The 20,128-nt window shown below is 41.0% G+C and overlaps 1 protein-coding gene across 1 annotated transcript in view; it reads left to right on the top strand.

The window, feature by feature from the left end:
* Positions 1-19,758, top strand: part of ADARB1 (adenosine deaminase RNA specific B1) — a 72,333-nt gene extending 52,575 nt beyond the window's left edge. Inside the window, exons 6-11 of the mRNA XM_054172505.1 lie at positions 388-556; positions 1,195-1,343; positions 1,939-2,107; positions 8,512-8,693; positions 14,446-14,624; positions 15,288-19,758. Coding sequence (XP_054028480.1) covers positions 388-556; positions 1,195-1,343; positions 1,939-2,107; positions 8,512-8,693; positions 14,446-14,624; positions 15,288-15,464 — 1,025 coding nt within the window. The 3' untranslated portion in view covers positions 15,465-19,758. The remainder of the gene's footprint in view (positions 1-387; positions 557-1,194; positions 1,344-1,938; positions 2,108-8,511; positions 8,694-14,445; positions 14,625-15,287) is intronic.
* The last annotated feature ends 370 nt before the right edge of the window (positions 19,759-20,128 follow it).

Here is a 20,128-nt window from a genome sequence, read left to right as displayed (position 1 = left end):
TTTCAAATATTTAAAGCTGCTGTGAATATCTGCATAGGTGGCCAGAAGGTACATGCAGGCTGCCTGGGGCTAAAGATGAAAGCACTACCTTTCAAAGTCAGGCTTTTATAAGTCTTCCTGAAGCAGCAGTTTTTCCCTGAAGGTTTTCAATTTCTGGCTTGTCTGAACTCTAGCATGGAGAACTAACAAGAACCATAAACCATGCTGGGACAAGCAGGGTGTGGCTGACTGAACCTTTTGCTTTAAATAATCAGAAGAAAAAACTTTTAAAAAAGGAAAAAAGAAAAGAAACAAATGAAAAGGAGCCTTTTTTGTGTTCTGTAAAGCTACTTGCTAGATTATTTGTGATTTTAATTGCATCTTCTTCCTGGAATTTCTGTTTTGCAGGTACAGATGTGAAAGATGCCCTGGTAATAAGTGTTTCTACAGGAACAAAATGCATCAATGGTGAATACATGAGTGACCGTGGTCTTGCATTAAATGACTGCCATGCAGAAATTATATCTCGTCGGTGCCTGCTTAAATTTCTGTATACACAACTTGAGCTTTACCTAAGGTAAGCTAGAAGGAAAAGGAAGATGAGCTGATCACATAGAGCTGAAAAGGTGTCTGTCTAAAACAGCAGTCTTAATTGTTTTGATGTGAAATACTTGCCCTGTTACATTAGGATGTTTACTTCAGAACTCAGGCTGACTTTAATAAAAGATGTATTCAGGTGTGTGTCACAGTCTTGAGAGGGGAGGACAGAAAGATTAATTTGCAATAATTTTGTAAACTGTAAGCATGTAAATCAGCATAATTTCAAGAGGTGGTGGAGTCACCATCATTGGAGGTCTTTAGGAGGAGACTTGATAGGGTGCTTGGTTGCATGGTTTAGTTGATTAGGTGGTGTTGGATGATAGGTTGGACGCGGTGATCTCGAAGGTCTTTTCCAACCTGGTCTGGTCTGGTCTATTTCTATTCTATTCTATTCTATTCTATTCTATTCTATTCTATTCGCTGCTAAGTGTCCAAAAGCTCTTGACGTATGTCAGTGGCCTTGTCTCGGTTTTGTTAATTGTAATAACTGTTAGGTTTGTGCTATAAAATTTCCAGACCTCCTGTGTTTGTTTTTAATGCCTATTAAGAGTGCCCAGCTTATGGTTATTTACATGCTAATGTCAGTTTTGACCCTAAGTTTATTTTCTGTTTCAGCAATAAAGAAGATCAGCAAAAATCCATTTTTATCAAATCGGAACGAGGCGGGTTTAAGCTGAAGGAGAATGTGCAGTTCCATCTCTATATCAGCACTTCTCCTTGCGGCGATGCTAGGATTTTCTCACCCCATGAAGCAGCGCAAGAGGGTATGGCAGCAGGTTGTAACTCAAGCAAGGGAGTTTGAAGCATTCTTTGAGCATGTACAAGTGGCACAGTTAAAAATTAGGTGTCTTCTTTCCTTTTAGTGTAGATGTGTGTTAGACAAAGATCTCTTCACAAAAAATCTGAGCTGTTCTTCCTCTGTGGTAGAAGTTAAGTATAAACTGATCCACCATGTGGTCTTGAAGAGGCTGAATGCTAGCCAAGATAAGCCAGTGAGTCAGCAAGTATTTGTACAGAACTAACCAAACTGTTTCACTGTTTCCATCTCTTAACGGTAGTTGTCTGCCTGCCCCTTTCCTGATTTGTCCATTAACTTCATCCTAACGCTGTGACGCACAGAACAGAATTGAAGAGCTACCTGCTGTGTACTGCTCCTCTGTGGAAGGCTTGGTTTAATTGCAAGTGTGTTTCAGAAGCCAGCATTTGTGAGGGATGTCTGATGCTGTAGCTGACTTGCAAGGAGCAATAGAAATTGTTACGCAGGCAAATGCCTTTAATCAACTCCTCTTATTGTAATGCTGTCTGTAAGACACTTTGAGAATGTTTCTCAGCTGGTTCTAAGTGATTTTTGTCATTTAGATCAAGGTGACAGGCATCCGAACCGCAAAGCCAGAGGACAGCTACGGACAAAAATAGAATCTGGGGAAGGGACCATCCCCGTGCGCTCCACTACAACTATCCAGACGTGGGATGGTGTACTGCAAGGAGAAAGGCTACTTACCATGTCCTGCAGTGACAAGATAGCGAGGTGAGATAGCAAGTGGTTGGTTTCTTTGCTATTGCTTCTTATTGCTGAACGAGAAAGGAGGATTGCATGATACCTGCAGTGAACATGCAGGTTATTGACTGGCTTATTTCATTGCTTAGATGTAGCATGCGGGTGGCTGCAACTCCAGTGACAAAGCTCTGATTCTTCACCTGCAATTGGTGTCAGACCTTCTGCTGGCTTCAGAGGCAAGGTGAAATCATTGTCTATCATTCCAAGTCATGACAGCTTTGTTTTGTATTTTTATCACTGAGAAATAGTAGAGGGATTATTTTTTTTTTTATTTTATTATTATTTCCCTAAAGCTATATAGCATTAGCAGAACAGTGTAATAAGTATATTGCATTAGTTATACTTGGGTAACATCCTCAGATGGCACACATCCTTATCCCATCATTGGAAATGTTCGGCAGGAGGTTGAATGGGGCTTTGAACAACCTTGTCTAGTGGAAGACATCTCTGCCTGTGGCAGGGAAGTTGGACTGGATGATGTTTTAAAGGTTCCTTCTAACCCAAAGCAGTCTATGAGGCTGTGATATCAAGGATACCTACATTTTCCACAGGCAGATTTAGATTTGTATTACTTAGTACAGGGAACAAAATGTTCCCATTAAAAAAAACCTGTAATGGCTGGGTACTTTTGATTGTTACTCTAGTTTAAATATTTGTACTGTATTTTGCTTTCAGTACTGGTGCTTTTATTTATACTTTATCCAATTCCATTCTCATCATCCTATTTGACAGTCTTTTCCAAAATCATAAATGCACAAATGATTACCCCCCCAGATAATTTAGGAGCAGTATCCTTTAATAAGTATTCAGAGGCATGGGAGAGCTGCAACACAGTTTTTTGAAATGAGTCTGTTTGTAGCCTCTGTGTTCTTACAAAAAAGATGACAAATCCCAAATTTTGCAGCTAATGATATTTTAGTCATTTTTTAAATTAACATAACTCTGCTGTTTTGTCAAGTCACAGCCTGATTAAAAATTTGTTCTTGTGAATTGCACATGTCAAATCAGAAATACAGGAGGAAGGTTATGTAATTTCTTTGTCCCTCCAGTCCTGTCTCAAGTGGAAGTTTAAATCCCCCTAACATGAATAGATGGGGCCTTTTGGAAACTAGGACAGTGGTTTGTTGAAACCACTGCAAAAATGACATTTCAGTTTCTTTTATATTTTCAATAAATTGCATCAAATAAATTCTCCACCTTCATTCCAGGCCTTCCCTCAACCACCTGACATGGTAACCGTGCTACATTCATTTGACTTTTATCACATCATCATTGCTGTTAGTGCAAATTTAAAAAATGAAGACAGTTGCTGAGCTAGAGCACATATGACTATTTTTGTTGATTTTGTATGATGCAGAACAGAATCCATCTCTCGCTTGCGTAGCTAGCTGTCACCTCTTCTTGGGGCTAATGGGAATAATTTTATTTGTGCCAGTGAAGGAAGCAAATAGAACCCCTTGACACAGAACAAAGACTGTATGACGGGTAAGGAGGCCCAAATTTCATACTATTATTTTTCTTCTTTTCCCCCTTTTTTTCTCCCCCACATTTCCCTGACACTTAAGACCGTGTTCTGCCCACTTACATTTGAAAGAATGCATTGCTCCGAGGTGTCTAGCAGCCAGTTCTCCAGTATGCCTGAACCCTGACAATTTCCACTGAGGGTTTGCAAAGGTTCACAGTCCCAGCCTGGAAAAAGCGTGGATAAATTTGAGTTGCAAGGATTGCAACAAGCAGGAAAACTTGTATTTGAACAGCCTCAGCTGTGTTGGTTATGTATATAATCCAAGCTATTATTTCAAACCTCTGAGCACTTTTGTTGCTGTGTGCTGTTTAGCACCCACTTGAGCTTGGTAGGAACTTCCACAAAAAATTGCAGGGCCATGAGTATGATACCACTGGGCTCAGAAGCATTAGGACAAAGATCATCCTGGTGTGTTCGTGCCTGGTGGCCCTCCAGGATGGTGTTAGGGTGGTTTCTGTGATTCTGTGTAACTGTTTTGAGACATTAATACGTGTGCATTTGTTTTAAATGTATCCTAACCTTTTATGGTACTTAATTATGTCTATTTTTGTCATCCTCTTTTTGATATGTTTGCCCACCAGCATGCATCCTAAGTTTTTGGCTTCAAATAACTACTTAGCTTCTCATGAAACATACCAGCTGTGGCTAATGCCTTACTCAGAAGAGCAACTTTTTTTTTGCCCCCACACCATTTCATTGGTAGAGAGGCTGTTGGAATTAAGTAGAGCCAAGATACATTGGAGCTGTGTGGTTGCCTGCCTAGATAGAGCTACAAGGGAAAATAGATTCCCTTGTTTGTAATTGCAGGTCTGACCTCAGAATAAATAAAATGATGTTTGTGAGGAGTGCTACCATCAAAGGTCATAAACTTCTTGCACTTACTGTGGGTTACTTAGTGCAGGTTTGCCTCCTATTGATACTGGTCCTGGTACAATACAGGGTGGGATAGTGAGATTGAGAGGAGCACTGTGGAAAAGGACTCAGGGGTACTGGTGGATGAGAAGCTGGATGTGAACCAGCAATATGTACTTGCAGCCCATAAAGTCAATGGCATCTTGGACTGCATCAAAAGAAGCAAGGCCAGCAGTTCAAGAGAGGAGATTCTGCCTCAACACAGGAAGGGTATGGACTTGCTGGAATGAGTCCAGAGGAGGGCCATGAAGATGATCAGAGGGCTGGAGCACCTCTCCTACAAGGACAGGCTGAAAGAGTTGGGATTGAACTTTCTGATGCCTTCCCTTTGTGCTGTGTATCACCTTGCAGAACTGCAGAGCTAGCTGAAAGAGTATTGCATGCTGCAGCTGATGTTGGGCCACAGGTATCCATCTGCACCAGGCACTCCAGCTTCCCTGGCATCAGATGGCCAACTCAGGGCTGGAGTTCACTCAACAACTGTGATTATACTCTGCTGCCGAGTAAATCACCATTAACTGTAATGAGATCTAGAGCCCGTATGTGAATGCTGTCAGTCTGGACCTGAATCTTGTGGCTCATGCTTTATACCAATATAAAAGCCCATATCTTAAATGTCAGATATACTTGGAAGTTTTTTAAATGTTGTGAAAGAAAATTCTCTGTAGCACCTGAAAACCAGAACAGTCAGAATATGTAAAGCACTGTCATAAGAGGTGTTGGGTTTATGCTCAGCTAAGACCAACATCTCAGTTTTTTCCGGAGAGAAGTTTTACGTTGGAGGGAGTCTCCCTGCGTGCTGAGATGTTCTTCCCCTTTGGCAAATCTCTCACCTATGTACCTTACTTTAGGCATTTCAGTGTTGTCATTGATGTGATGTAGCACTCCTGTATTCTGCTTATACTCATTCTTTAATGAGTATAATGCTTTTCTCTGTTGCAAATACGATGCCACTTTGGTGCTTTAATGGTGAGGAAAAGTACTGCATGGGTCTGACCTGCCTGGTAAGACTGAACCTAAGATCAGGCCATTTTACATGGGAGCTCTGCTTTTTTTGCCCCTGGCTGATGCAGGAGAGATGTCTTCCATTACCTCTTTCTTGTGCCATCAAATGCTCCTAAATGAGTACTATGTTGCAGCCAGGGTCTGTGTCGACTCTACTGCACTGTGGAAAGGTTTTATAAACTACATCGAAGTCTTAGAACGTTTGAGTTTGTGAGCTTGCTTTTAGTCACTTCAGTTACTTAACCCTTTTCTGATACTATTTTAAATTTGAAGGGAAAAAAATCCTCTGCTTAATTGTTTCACTAGAAAGACAACACTGAAGTTTTCTGTAATAAATTTTTTGGTATTTTTCTGCTCTGCACCTCACTGTTTGTAGTGAAATATATAGAGTTTGGCCCAGTAACTTCAAAAGAATTTATGGTTTCAGTGAACTTTGGTACTAGATTGACTACATTTGTTGGCATGCGTTCTGGCAATTTATGTTTATAGGTAAACTGGGAGAACAAGGCAGTTTCATTATTTCAGGGGGCAGTGCCTGTGGCCTTTTGAGGCTTCATCTCAGTTTATATCTATCAAGTTGGCTTTTAGTGTGCATGCTGATGGAAGTGAGAAATTACTGTTGGGCAAAGTACAGTATAAAAAAGGAATGAGAAAGTCCCTGTGCAATCCTTCCTCTTGATGCTTGCAATCTGCAGAACCTCATCTGGGTTTCATGTTTGTCTCTGTGTTACTGCCAGTTTCTGATACAAGTATATGTTTCTATAAATAAGCATATGTTCTTTTATTATAACAATTGAAATTTAAAGCCAGTTTTATAAATCTTAACACTGTCCAACCCTGCATAATCAATATTAAGAGCTTGAGGCTTTCATTGTATGAATGTTTTCTGTAGTGAGCCAGCTGCTCCAAATCCAGTGCTCAGGTACCACAGTGGTAAACATGATGCAGCACACCCCAGTAGAATAGCCGGCACGTAGGCAATCATAGAGTAGCTCTTGTAAAACTAGTTCATGCAGTTCACCTTGCAGGATCTTGTTCAGGTGTTCACACTCTTAATCAAAAGAAGTTAAGTGAAACTAACTTCAGCTTTCTGTGCCAGAGAAGGTCACCAAGTGTGGGAGGAAGCAGCAAAACACAAGCTCTGGAAATATTGAAGGCTGAAGGAAGGAAAATCGTTTGGCAAAGGTTCTATTTAGGGAGCTAGGGCTTGCCAGAGGAGTGCTTTGGCCTTTTAGAAATGTCCATCTGTCACTCAAGTACCATTTACAAGGAGTAAAATGTGCCTCACTGAAGAGAGCTTAGTTTGCATGTCTGCAAGTTTCAGATACAACTTGAAAGACCACAACTTTCAATGCTTAGTCTTGAATTCTTTCCAGATGTTTCTTGCATAATATGTCTGTAGCAGGCCATATGCTTCTGTGTGCTTGATGTAGAGAATACTGGAAATAATAAGAAAATGCTATCATGATTCATTTGGCCTTTGAAACACCTTTGTGCTTACAAAATTCTAGTCATGGTAAGATCCTTAGAATGACATCTTGGGAAGCAATAATTTGCACTTGATCTCTTTAATGTTTGGTTTCTGATTGCATTTTCCATGTTACACAGACTATGCCTTTATTCAATGTAAAATATACCTTTTCATTAGCACAGTATTTTTACTTATTCATTAGGGACAGTCTTTTTAATGACAGGTGAGTAAGATAATGCACTTTGCCTCTGTTTTCATCCTCAGTGAAGATATGCCAAGAAACTGTTTCCTCAGATTACAATTTCTGTTTCTCTCTTATTTTGAAACATTTTGCAAGTCTTGTAGCTAACACGTGTAGTTCTGTTTTTGCAGTAGTGAAGAAGTTTATATGGTTTCTGGTTTGAACTGATGGTGATGTGTAGCCCTGACATCCCAGCATAAGCTGCAAGAAACATTGTTAGCAATGTCCAGGTTTGCTGTCTTCCTAGGGAAGCCTTGCATCCCACTTGAGGATGAGCCTTTAAATAAGGACAACCATTCTATATGCGCACAAGAGCTTCCATTGTTCTCATCTGTTTTATTCAAGCACCAAAAGAAACTTTTCTGCTGCTTGTGTCTGGGTGTTGCCGTTGTACTCAGATATCCTATTTTAATAGTACCAAGCTGTTTGCAAGTACTCTTCAAGGACAAGGACAGTGAACAGACCCCGCAGGAGACTTTAAGGATTTTTAAAGTACTTTGTATAGCTGTTGCAAACAGATTGAGGGCCCAAACTTGATGAAATCAACCCAGCTACAAGAAAGTATTTTTCTGCTCTGTGTGCTATATCCCTGTGGTGATTTATGGTTGGAGTCTATGAAACAGCTAAAGTGAGCAAAGAGTGCATGCACTCTGCATATTTTCAGTTTTCTCCCTGCCCATGAATATTGCAAGCGACTTCATATGTCATTTCTGGCAGCAGGATGTGCACAGTTTGGCAAGGGTGTCGAGGACCAGCTTTCCTTTATGGTGATGAGGTGCTGAAGTCTTGCAGGACAGTCCTTCTTGTATTCTGGGGAGGATGGTTTGCCCACTGCTAGGTGTCTTTTGGAGGCATCATCTGCTGTTTCTGACTGAGGATCTCATGGTTTGGCTTTCTTCACTTGCATGATCCTGTCTGTCTCTGGCATTAGGGTGCTGGAAAATGCATCAGCAGCCATGTTAGTGAGGAAGCTAAATGATGGAGTCTGCTGCTGAAGTGGATGCTGACAGTAGACCAGTTGCTATAGAGCATCTTACTGATTGCTAAAATTCTGGCAGGTGTCACAGCTATGCTAACATAGTCATGTGCTGGTTAAGGGGAAGATTTGAAAGTTTGCTCCATTGTGATTGGTTGCTACTATATCTGGCAGATGTTACTTGTTCCATTAAAAAGAAAGTGTTTTTTGTGTTTCTTTTGTTTTGTTTTTCCCTCCCTCTTAGGTGGAACGTATTGGGTATTCAAGGAGCCTTACTTAGCCTCTTTGTGGAGCCAATTTACTTCTCTAGCATCATCTTGGGGAGTTTATATCATGGGGATCATCTATCCAGAGCCGTATACCAGAGGATAGCAGAGATAGAAGATCTACCATCTCTTTATACACTCAACAGACCTTTACTTAGTGGCAAGTATCTAATGGAGAAGGCCGTGCCGGTAACTAAGTCTGTTCCACTAGCAATGTGATTTTGCAGTTCTCAAAGCCTTTCAAATTATGTACTGTGAGTAAACTGCTTTCCGCTTGCAACAGAGAAGTTATGGTCTAAACCTGATAAAGGTGCTTGGTCAGAAATATCAAGCATAGCAAGGACCTTTCATGATTTAAAAGGTGAAAAGAAATGGAGTATGAACCTTTGGATACACTTTCCCATAACTGCTGTCTGGAGCATGCAGTAGCATTATGTGAGGCAAGTGGAAGGCCCCAGCATAGTGACACCTCTTCCCATCCTGGAAATAGTGTGGTAGCTCTCACTGTCACTTCTCTTGCCATTGCAGATGTTTGTTGAACAGCCACGTCATTAATCAGTATGCCAAGACTGACACCTTTGGTTCCCAATTTCTAGATCAATAACCAACTAAAAATGGATGGAGAGAACATCTCAGCTGCCATTGGTTGCATTTACTTTTTATCAATCTCTGTTGGATGCAGCATCAGCTTTCATTAGCATGTCACCCAACTTGTTTGCATGACCTAGTGATCATAATATTTTAATTTCCACATTGTAGGTTAATGCACAAATGCTGCATTCAGAGCCTGGTGGCATATTCTTTGGAAGTATTTATATTAGAGTATTAAATATATCTGACAGCCAGCAATATGGCAAGTACCAGCTGGTGTAGTTAGTGGTTGTCCTTTGCAGCTGCTGCTGCTGAACATTTCAGTACTGTTCTTTGGCTTTGCACTGATCCTAGGCTCTAGTGGGGCTAAGAGGAATGGCAGTATTTAAATTAAGAGGTCATAACTTCTAATTGAGCTCTCACTTTCCAAGGAAAATTCTGAAGTGCCTTGAATTCTAAAACTGCTAGTTACAGCTTTTAAACTGAAATCTCTTATCCTCTCTCTTGCTGTGTGCATTGCTTTTTTTGTTTTGTAGAGCTTGACTTTTGGCATATGTCTGTTTATTTTCCAGGGAAAAAACCCCCAAACAGTGATATTTTAAAGCATGTTTGAAGTTTGATGTGATTTTTGTGAAACAGATTTGTGGAGGAATTGGGGAAAAGAGCATAGTGATTAAAGAGTGTTTGTCTAGATAAGAAAGACAGTTAGTAAGGATTCCCTGAACTAGGGTGTATTAAAATGTTAAATAACGTATTTGTCCTCATATTAGCAAGTAAGTAACAGTTACAACACCCACAGTACTAAATATAGTTAATATACAGCTGTATGGGCATAGTAGCTGATGTATGGACTGCTTCTGGCTGATTTCTGGGAATTTTTATCAGTTCTTCAAGACAGCAGGTTTGGATGGGGGGTGGGGTATTCATCTCCATTTTCCCGCCTCATGCACACTTTCCAGGTCTGCATAGAGCTTGAGTGTCTCCCATCTGTGTTGTCTTTTCCCAAGACCATCTTCATACAGGGGTCCCTTAAGTCTGTTTTTAAGATAGATATCAGACAGGCCTTCTCCTCCCTGGGCTTCTTGAAAATCCAGTCTTCAGTTATTGAGGCTGTTTTGATAGGTTGGACTCAATATCTCAAAGGTCTATTCTATTCTGGTCTATTCTATTCTGGTCTATTCTATTCTATTCTATTCTATTCTATTCTATTCTATTCTTCCACACACATCTGTGCCCAGCAGTGTGATATGGAAGTTCCTGGAGCTGCCTTGGTGTGTATGTTGTTGTTGTTGACTGGTGGTTCCCTGGCACACCTCTGAACTTAAAAATTTGAGTCACATTGGCCACTTTTAATCCTGGAGAACTAGAGTGGTTTATGATGAGAGGTTGTGTACCATGACAGTTGTTCCTGCTTGCCTCATCTTTAGCTTCATTGAACGTGGCTGAATATTGTCTGTGTGCTATAAGCGGTGTTTCCTTACGTCATATACGCGTGCTAGAGCTATTGTTCCTGGCACCTCAATTTGGGATGGCTCCTCTGGCCCATTGCCTGTGGAGAGGGCCTCTGGCCTAGGAGCTCACCCACGGTTTTTCAAAACATTTGGTTTTTCGGTTTTAGCCACCATAGGAAGAGTGATTATTATAAATCTTCATGCCTCAGCACTCCTCTGACAGCTGCCTACATTTGGTTTTTTTGCTTTTTAAAATTTTTTTAATAAAAACCAGTCCTTCAGCAGGTCCTTTGGTGATCTTTCCCCTCCCCTGGCCCCCGTTTCCTTGGTACCTTATCCTCCTCTTCACATCACTATTTTTCAGCTCTCTATCTCATCTCCTTTTTAATGAAGATTTTTGATCTCTGTCTCCAAAGAACTGTCAAACCTTATTATTTGTATAAACACTGGCACAAAGAGCTGTGACCTTTGCTTTTGCTTATTATACCCCATTATAATAATATTCAACAGTAAGTTCTGAACAGTGTTCTCTAAATAGCTTGGTTCTGTGAGTTCTCAAAGGAGAATGAAATACTTCTTTCCTAGCTATCTCTGCCATTACTTGTTCCAGCTTATTGTGCTGTTTATGTCTGGATTTTGAGGGGGAAGATAAGGTCCATCTAAAGTGTTAGAGACATTTTCCTTTTGAGGTGACCTTTATTCCCTGTCCTTGCTGCCCCTGATCCACCTTCAGGGACTCCTTTGCCATCTCTCCAGGGTTTGTGCAGATAATTAAGCAGCAGAGCAGGATGTTGTTATTTAAGTCTGTTTGACATTCTGGGCTTTTAAGATGTATTTAATTCATCAAAATAACCTAAGGAATGGGCTTGTGTAATCACTATGGAAATGCAGTGCATACTGGATGTTCAGCTTCCTCATCTTTATTTGATTTGCTTATGTGGCTGAGAGGGCATGAGCAGGCTCAAGGAGCAAATGGTGGTTTTCATTACTTGATGAACTGTATATGATCCTTGTACTTCTTCAGTCATATATAAAATGAAAGCAAAGCTAATAGTATGGATATCTTGAAGAAAAAAATATGAACGACCTGCTTGTCATTTCTCAGCTCTCTTGCCTCAGCAGTTTTGGTAAAACCAGTTTTTTGATTAAGAAGTTTGTCCAGCATGGATCTGTTTCATCTAAGCTTCACAAAAGCAGCCTGACTTTATATGCCTTTGAAGACTTGGAATGCAGAAGATTTGATGAGGGTTTTTTGACTCTCATCATAAAGTTCTTTTCTTGCTGGGTCTTCCTCAAGTATCACTTGCATGAGACTCTTGACAGTACTTGCTCAGCAGGGATTGCTGTCTACCCTTCCAGTTGGTCAGCTTGTATATTCCATATCCCTGCTCACCAGTTTACAGATCAGTGGGTGTAGATCCATGGCATCCTGCTGTATTTCAGCTCCTGGATGCCTCTCTCCTAAAAGAAATCAGAAAAGAGTTCTTCAGGAAACTTCTTAGTTCCAATTCTGATTTTTTTTCTGCTTGTATTTTAAGAAAATAGGGAATGGTAAGATTATTTTTTATTGTTTATTTATTCACTTAATTACTGGTTATCAGTCATAGTGACCAGGTTGACATAACTAAGCATAAAAACAAAACACGTTCAGGAAGTTCAATGTGGCTGATATTTCACAATGTTTGTTTACTTATTTATTAAGGAATTGATTATAGTAAGCAAACTGAATTACACTATGTTGTTTAGACCATGTATGTCTTGCACACTCTCAATGTCTGGGCCCAGAGGTGCTGTGAGACCAGGGCCAAGTGAGCTAGGTGGCTGAGGTTGGCTTAACTGTTTCTTAGATTATGCTTCAAATATCAGCAAGAAATGCATCTTGCTGCATGTTCAGTTTATACAAATTTTCTAGATTTTATAAAGGGTAGGACCTAGCAGAACTTTGGAGTAGATTTGAAACAGGCTGTCAGTGAGAGCTGTGTTAAAGTAAAACCAGTGTCTTATTAGAAAGAAACAATTGCTCTATATTCCCTTGTTCTCTCTGGTGACACAACTGAGATGCCTTAAAGGTAGAGTTCTGCCACCCCTGTGATGTCTGCAGGATCAAAACCGATGTGCTCCTCATCTTTCCTGTAGTGTGCAACCCAAGCTCGTGACCCTGGCTGCTGCTTGCGAGCGCCAAGCATTGTCCTGCTGTATGTGCAGGAGAGGGGTTGGTTGCACATGGATGGCAGCGATGGCTGTCGCCTTCAAGCATGGTACTACAGTCATGATATACAACCCGCTGCATCTCTGCAGCGCTGGGGTGTCTTCGGGGTATAAATCCAAGGCAGGCTGGGTAGGCAGTCAGCCTCATTTCACACTGCTGTTACACTACTGGTGGCTTTGTTTCTACATTAGCAGAGACCAAGCTGTACTTGATAGGTGTTGCACAAGCAGGGTACTGGGCCAGCTTGTCTAGACTGTGCTTTCTCCAAGAAAGGTTGGACTAGATAATCCCTGAAGTCCCTTCCAATATTATCTTTTATGACTTTAATTTTAACATCTGACCAGAATGATCTAAGTCCTCTCTTGAATCCTGCAGTTTGCCATTTCTGGGCATTGTAAGCAGCTGTAGACATGTAAAGTGGGGGGGTAGCTGAAACAGATGAATTTATGCTGAAAGATTCAAATGCCTGCCAGTTTGCCAGTTTTGTCTTTTGGCAGAGGATGCTAAAGATGGGGCTTACTTTGCCTAACTTGGATGCCCACAGCATCAGTGCCACTAGTCATGCTGTGCCCTGGTGCCTGTAAGAAGGAGGAAATAGATTGGTAGCTTTTAATGTAACATACTCAACAGACACTGAAATGTGTGTGCCTTCATGCCTTGGTTTGCAAGGTATCCTGCCATCTTATTCCACTGCTAAAACCTAACTTTGTTTTTATGAGGGAAGGTGACAAAGCACATTGTAGGCCTTCTAAGTAAGTGTGATCTCTCCAAATAAGACTGCAGCCCAAAGGTGGAAGGTTTTTTTGAAACGTGACCAGAATTCATAGTTTCACATCCATTTTGAAATGAGATAAGCCCTATGCACCTAAATTTTTCATAGAATCAATAAGGTTGGAAGAGACCTCAAAAATCATCAAATCCAACCTGCCACCCAAGACCTCATGACTACTAAACCATGGCACCAAGTGCCATGTCAAAGCCCCTTTTGAACACCTCCAGGGATGGTGACTCCACCGCCTCCCTGGGCAGCCCATTCCAACAGCTAACAACTCTCTCTGTGAAGAACTTTCTCCTCACAACATAATTTTTACAGCAGCAGAGTGAAAGGACGTTGATTAGAGAGTTACAGCTGTTAAAAGCTGGTGGTATCTCCTCTCCTACGCTTGGCCCATCCTGCTGCTGTTTGGGCTCTGAGAACTGGTTTCTTGTGCAGAAGTAGAGCAACTTGCTTTCTGCTTCAGAATTACCTGCAAGTTGGTAATCAGTTCATTGGCTTGCACTGTAAGCAAGACCAGATTCTCTTGAGGTGTATGTGGAAGGGTACTCTTGTTCCTGTCCCCATGGGCCTTTGCTACAGACCTCCCAGTGATCCTCTCCACTGAGAACGGTGGTCTCACAAGAGACCACACATACACTTGCCCTGCTTTGGAAGGACAGAAAGAAAGAGCACTTTAGCCAGGATGAGAATGAGATATGCATTGTGGTATCTCTGTGAGTCAGTGAAAAATCTGCAAGAGAATGTCCTCAGAATAAAAGAAGACCCTTGCAAGACTGCTTAATGATGTGATTTCAGTAACTCTGCTTTATTGCTTACTCACCAGTAAAAATAGAATGCCAGAGTTACTGTTTACTATTGTCATTAAACATTGCTTTTCTTTCAGGTATTAGCAATGCAGAAGCCCGTCAGCCAGGAAAAGCACCAAACTTCAGTGTGAACTGGACAGTAGGAGACACTGGTCTTGAAGTTATTAATGCTACAACGGGCAAAGATGAAATGGGTCGTGCATCTCGCCTCTGCAAGCATGCTTTCTACAGCCGCTGGATGCGCATTCATGCCAAGGTGAGCCTGCCAGAGTGGCACATTTTCCACTTCTTCTTAATTCTTAATGAAATGCCTGTTTTAAACTGAGCTTGGTGTTACCTACTGCTTCACGTAGTAATGGAAAAGAACAATGCAGTTGTGTAGCTTATTCTTTCATTTGAAGATGTGTGGTCCAAAACATGCAAGGATCTAATAGCCCTTGGTTTATAGCTAAGTAGACAAAAGGTGCTATCTCCTTTGAGCTTGCATCTTCCCTGTATTTTAGTTAGAAATAGAATCCCAGTTAAAATGCAATCAAAATTGCTGAGGCTTTGCATAGTTCTCAGAAAGAAAAAACTGTCAGTGTCTAGGTTTCACCCATCAAAGGAAGCAGATCCAGGCACTGCAGCAGGCAGGCTTGCTGGCATGAGAAGTCCTGGGAGTGCCTCTGCTGTGGTGCAGTGCTGCCGAAGAGCTCACTTTGCGAGACGCAAATGTTGGTGTTGGGTGCAGTGAAGCTGGGTATGGAATAATGGTGGCTGGAGGGAGCAGTACTATGAACTTGTCTACCTTGTTCTGAACATTTGGTTCAGAAGTTTATTGACTTGTTTTAGTAATAGTTCTTTTAATAATTTTGTCAGTCTCAAACTGTTTGACTTAGTTTCTTATCTCTCTCCTTTTCTCACCCTTTATGCCACACAGCTTTCCTCCAGCTTGCGCTCAAAGATTCTCAAGCCTAACCTGTACCACGAAACCAAGCAAGGGGCCACTGAGTATCAAACTGCCAAAGAGTGCTTGTTTAAAGCATTCCTGAAGGCAGGACTGGGAGCCTGGGTGGAGAAGCCCATTGAACAGGATCAATTTTCTCTCACGGTCTAATTCACAGACTCCACATCACTTTGGAAAGGGGGTTGGGTTGTTCTGGAAATTCCTGGTGTCCAGCATTGCTTTCTGGCAACTCCACAGCCATCAAAACATCTTTTTACTCTTTGGAGTTGGTTCTTTTCCTTTGTTTTCTTTTTCTTTTTCCTTTTTTTTTTTCAGTTCCTGTTTCTGTTTTCCCCGAGTATTGAAAATCAATGATGATTTGACACATAATTGTGTGTTTTGTTACGGGAAATTAATTTATGGTGTATTTCTAGAAATACTTTTACTTTAGAAAATTTGCATTAAGGCTGTCCTTACAGTGTACAACGACTCATTTTTTCTGGGTTAAAATAATTCAGTGTCATCAAGTGCATGAAGAAATTGAAGTTTCTCTAGGTTTTACACCACACTTCTATGAGGTAGCATAATTTTTTAAACAAAAAAATAGCTGACAAAACTGATTCTACTCTGTTAACTTGTTTTTGAACTGCAGATATTTCTAGCATATAGAAGACCACAGAGCCAGAATGGAGTCTGGACAGCTAGTTTTTCCCCACTTCCTTGCTCTTTAAAACCAGCTGCTGAAAATTTCATGTCTTTGATGTATGTATTTATTAGTCTGTGACCCAGTTTTTAACATGCAGCTTTCTATTCTGTTTTTAAAAATACATTTACCTCCCATTTACACACATTGTGAAGTCTTCATTTTTTTTTTTTTTATCATTGTAAACTGGAAACAGCAAAATAATTACTTTTGGGTTAAGAAGTTTAGTCTATACGTGCAGAAACCTGTTTAAAAGTTCATGATTTGTATATCCCACGAACTCATCGGAATACAATCGCAACTGTAACAGTACTATGACAACTGAAAAAAGAAATAATTGCTCATTTTAATGGCACTAAGACTGAATTGCCAAAACCAGTCACTTGCTGGATATTAATTGCTTTCCCCTTGTATGGACAAAAAGTTGTTAAAAAATCTTTTGTGTGAGTTATATCTGCTTTCACCCAAGTTGTGTTTCTGCGATTCCTTTGTCTTTACATGTGTGATCGTCTTCATGGAGCTAATTAGGTAAGTTGCTCTCAAACATGCTGCTTTTGTTTGCTTTGATGATTACTTAGATGATGTTTTTCCTAAAGGTGCAGACACTTCTGCTTCATATAAAAATGTAAGATTGAAGGGAAATATTGAGAGATCAGTTTGATTAACTGGTGTATAGAAGGCATTTTTAAAAATGCTTTTTAGTATGTGATGTTTAGGAGCAGATGAGGCCATGTCTGGTATAGCTTCTCTGCTCACATGGAGTGTGTCCAAACCCATTCCATGGCTCATGCCCATCCAGGGGTCACCTGTGCTTTCTGAAGAGCATCTCAGAGATTCTCTGTGTTCCCTTTGCAAATAATGATATTTTGTGACATTGAAGTTAGCCTGTCAAACCAAATTGGTGCACCAATGCTCCAGCTGCTGGTTCCTGTCCCTCCACTCCTCCACCTCTTGCCTGTGCTACACAGGACATCAGACCAGCAGGCTGGTCCATGCTTTGAAATTGAGTCAAGGATTGCTTTTAGACCCACATTGGGTCAGAGATCCAGTTGGGAGTTGTACTCGTGCATCTGCAGAGGCAATGGAGTGGAGCAGAGCATGGGTCCCTTCAGCCAGCTTCATGGCCAAAGCCTCTGTATCATGAAGCTGTATGTGGAGTTGCCATACCTCAGCCCCAACACCTCTGGGGCATTAGAAAATACTTGGGGTGCTGGAGATGTGGATGTAAAACCACTTTTGGTCAATCATGAATGCCAAGGAGATGTATTGCTTTGTTATTGCTCAAATAGGAACCAACTTTCAACTTTAGAGAATGATCAAGACTGAAAATCACATATGTGTTAGTTTGAAGCCCCTGGGTTCATGTTTTGGAAGCAATGCCTTGAGGTGCAAACAATGATAGTGATATGGGTGATAGTCAGCACTGCTATGAGAAGCTGAGCAAATCTGTGGCCTAGTGATCCCCTTGGCAAAACCTGATGCTTGCAGAGGTAACTGCCTTTTCCAGATGCCAGAGAAACAAATGTTGCAAGCTGTGTTAATTCAGCTTCTTCGGTGACATAAAGACATCCTGTCTGCTACTCATTAAAACCAAAAGTACTGTCATGGCCTCTGCCAACCTGACAAGGCTTTTGTGGTCATCATCCAACTGAGGTTTAGACTGACTTATCTGTAAAGAGCTTCAATTGTATGTGGTCAGGTGTTGCAAGCACAGGGGCATCTGTCTTTGAGATCAACCTTGTCTCATTCATGTAGAGATTCTGTTGTGGCTGTAGTTGAGTAGGTGCAGGATGTGAGTTTGCAGGACTGAGGGAAAGGTGGGTGCACTGTGTGTTTTCTTGAGAGGGTTACTGCTCTTAGGTGAAATACACATTTTTAAGGGGCTCAGTCTATTGATAAACAAAGACTTTTGATAATTTTCAGCAAATTATTTTTACTCTTCTTTCCGAAGTGCTCATTCAAAAGTTAGTCTCTCTCTGGATTATTTTTTTTTTGATGACTAGGAAAGTGTTAGCTCAAACTATTTTTTTTATGAAGTCACAAATATGAGCAATATATTTAAGTATTATTAGAGACATAGTTTTTTAAACTGTTCAGATGAACGATGAAAAATTAAACTGTAAAGGAAATGTGTTCCATGCCAAAACCTTTTGATGAAGGAAAGGTGTCAGGTTATTTATGAGGAATGAGTTCTCTTGTTTATAATTCTGGGGTTTTTAAAAGCAAGAAGTTTTCCAGGGTTGTATGCAATCCATATCTGTCGTCTAGGAGTCAATAAAATACTGCTTGGCTTCCTTCACTTGCTTGCTCTTTTTTGTGCAGTTAATACATAGAAAAAAGTTGGGAGGCAGCGTTGTGATTGCTGGTGCTCCCGCGTTCCTCGCAGCTCACCATCGCTGAGCAGGAGCTGGTAGCGATGTATGCAGTTTTGAGCGACCGCAAAAGATAAGGCAGCTCAGCTTGCAGCAGCTGCTGAGTGTTGTGGATGACCATGCCATTGGGAGCTGTGAGGCTGAGCAATCTTGTCTGAAAAGCCTGGGCTGAGTGGATGGGAGCTGGCCTGCACAGAGACTTGCAATGCTGCTCTGGGAGCTGCTTCAGTTCTTTTGATTTTTTTTTTTTCTTATTTTTGATGGAATACAAGTGTTTGTCTCAGGATCTTCAAAGGACTTAGAGTAACAACTTTAATGTTGATGAATACTTGAAATCTAATTTAAAGTGTGTTTCTGCAGCTGACAGTCTAGCTATAATAAAGTTTGTAGGTTAGCAAAATAATTATAAATATAGGTGTGTGAAATATATATGTTCTGCAGGGTCATGTTAAGAAAATTTGGGCTTAAAGGTTAACACTTGAAATATTGGTTATGGCTGTACTCAGGACCTGGTAATAACTATAGATTATTTCTTACTGCTTGTGTGTGAAGCGTATTGTGTGTAGGAGCTCGTTAGCACCTGTCCTCCCCCAACGCTGTGGATGTCCACATAGCTCTGCGCTTGCAGCCCCCTCTCACCCTCGTGTAGCTAGTGATGGTAGTCGTGACTCTGCGTGCCTAGGAATGCACAGCAGCAGGGTTTCTGTACAGTTGCGATTTTAATCTTCTCCTAATCTTAGAGAAATCTTTTCATGGCTGGTTATGCATAGGAAACTCAGGAGTAGAAGATTTTTGTGTGCTATTACTGTGTACATCCTATAAATAGAAAATAACTTGCAGCTGAAAGTCTAAGGATCTTAGAGCTGGTGCTGCACTTCATCAGTCCGGTTCTGTGATGTCTAAGAGTGCCATTGACCCAAGGGAAGAAAATAAATTTCACCTTGCTCTCTCAGTGAAAACATCCATGAAATAAAGCTGTTGGTTCAGAGTGCCTGGTAGCATGCAGCAGAGTGTGCCTCTTATGGAAGAGTAGTGCTGCCTTTTGAAACCAAGCTGTCTTCTTAAAAAAAAAACCAACCAAACAGTAACTGAGGATCAAATCTAAGAATTGTCTGGTTGCAGTCACTACATAATTGAGATTATTTTTTTTTTTCAGTATCAATGGTTTACTAAATAGTGAAGGCTTATTGCCATTCCTTAAACTAGGCTTTAATGCTTGGGAGGCTCATGCTTGTGAGGAAGCTTCACTTTGAATTCTTTTCTTACCATTGTAAAATGTCCACTGTGAAAATTATCCCAAAGATTACTGGAAAAGAAGAAGAGCTGCAGTTCAGGTATGCAGTCAGAACAGAAGTGTCTAGTGTTATTGAAAACATAAGAACCCACAGAAATGTAAAGCATATAATTACCCTGTCTCAGAATTGCCATGTTTTCATTTTGTTTTCTAACCCCAAGTGATTTCTTTAAAAGATTATGTATTCACTTAGCACACTCCTGTTTGGAGAGAAGCTGACATTTATCCTGGGGTTTTGTAGAGCTAACAAGGATTTTTGAAAGGGATACTGGACATGGGGCCAGGAGGGGGCTGGTGCAGCGGTGGTCCCTGCTGCACCCCAGTGCAGCGGCCTCGGCTGGGTGTCCTGTCCTGCCAGGGGCTCAGTGTGATACGCTACAGCCATTGCTGAGTCAGCATCCAACTGAAGCAGGAGGATGAGGAGAGAGAAATTGAGATAGGTGCTTGCTATAATTTATAGAGCAGA

This window comes from Dryobates pubescens, chromosome 2 (assembly GCF_014839835.1).
Source record: "Dryobates pubescens isolate bDryPub1 chromosome 2, bDryPub1.pri, whole genome shotgun sequence".
Lineage (NCBI taxonomy): Eukaryota > Metazoa > Chordata > Aves > Piciformes > Picidae > Dryobates > Dryobates pubescens.
The sequence above is the reverse complement of the archived record's forward strand: the minus strand, read 5'-3'. Positions and strand labels throughout refer to the sequence as shown.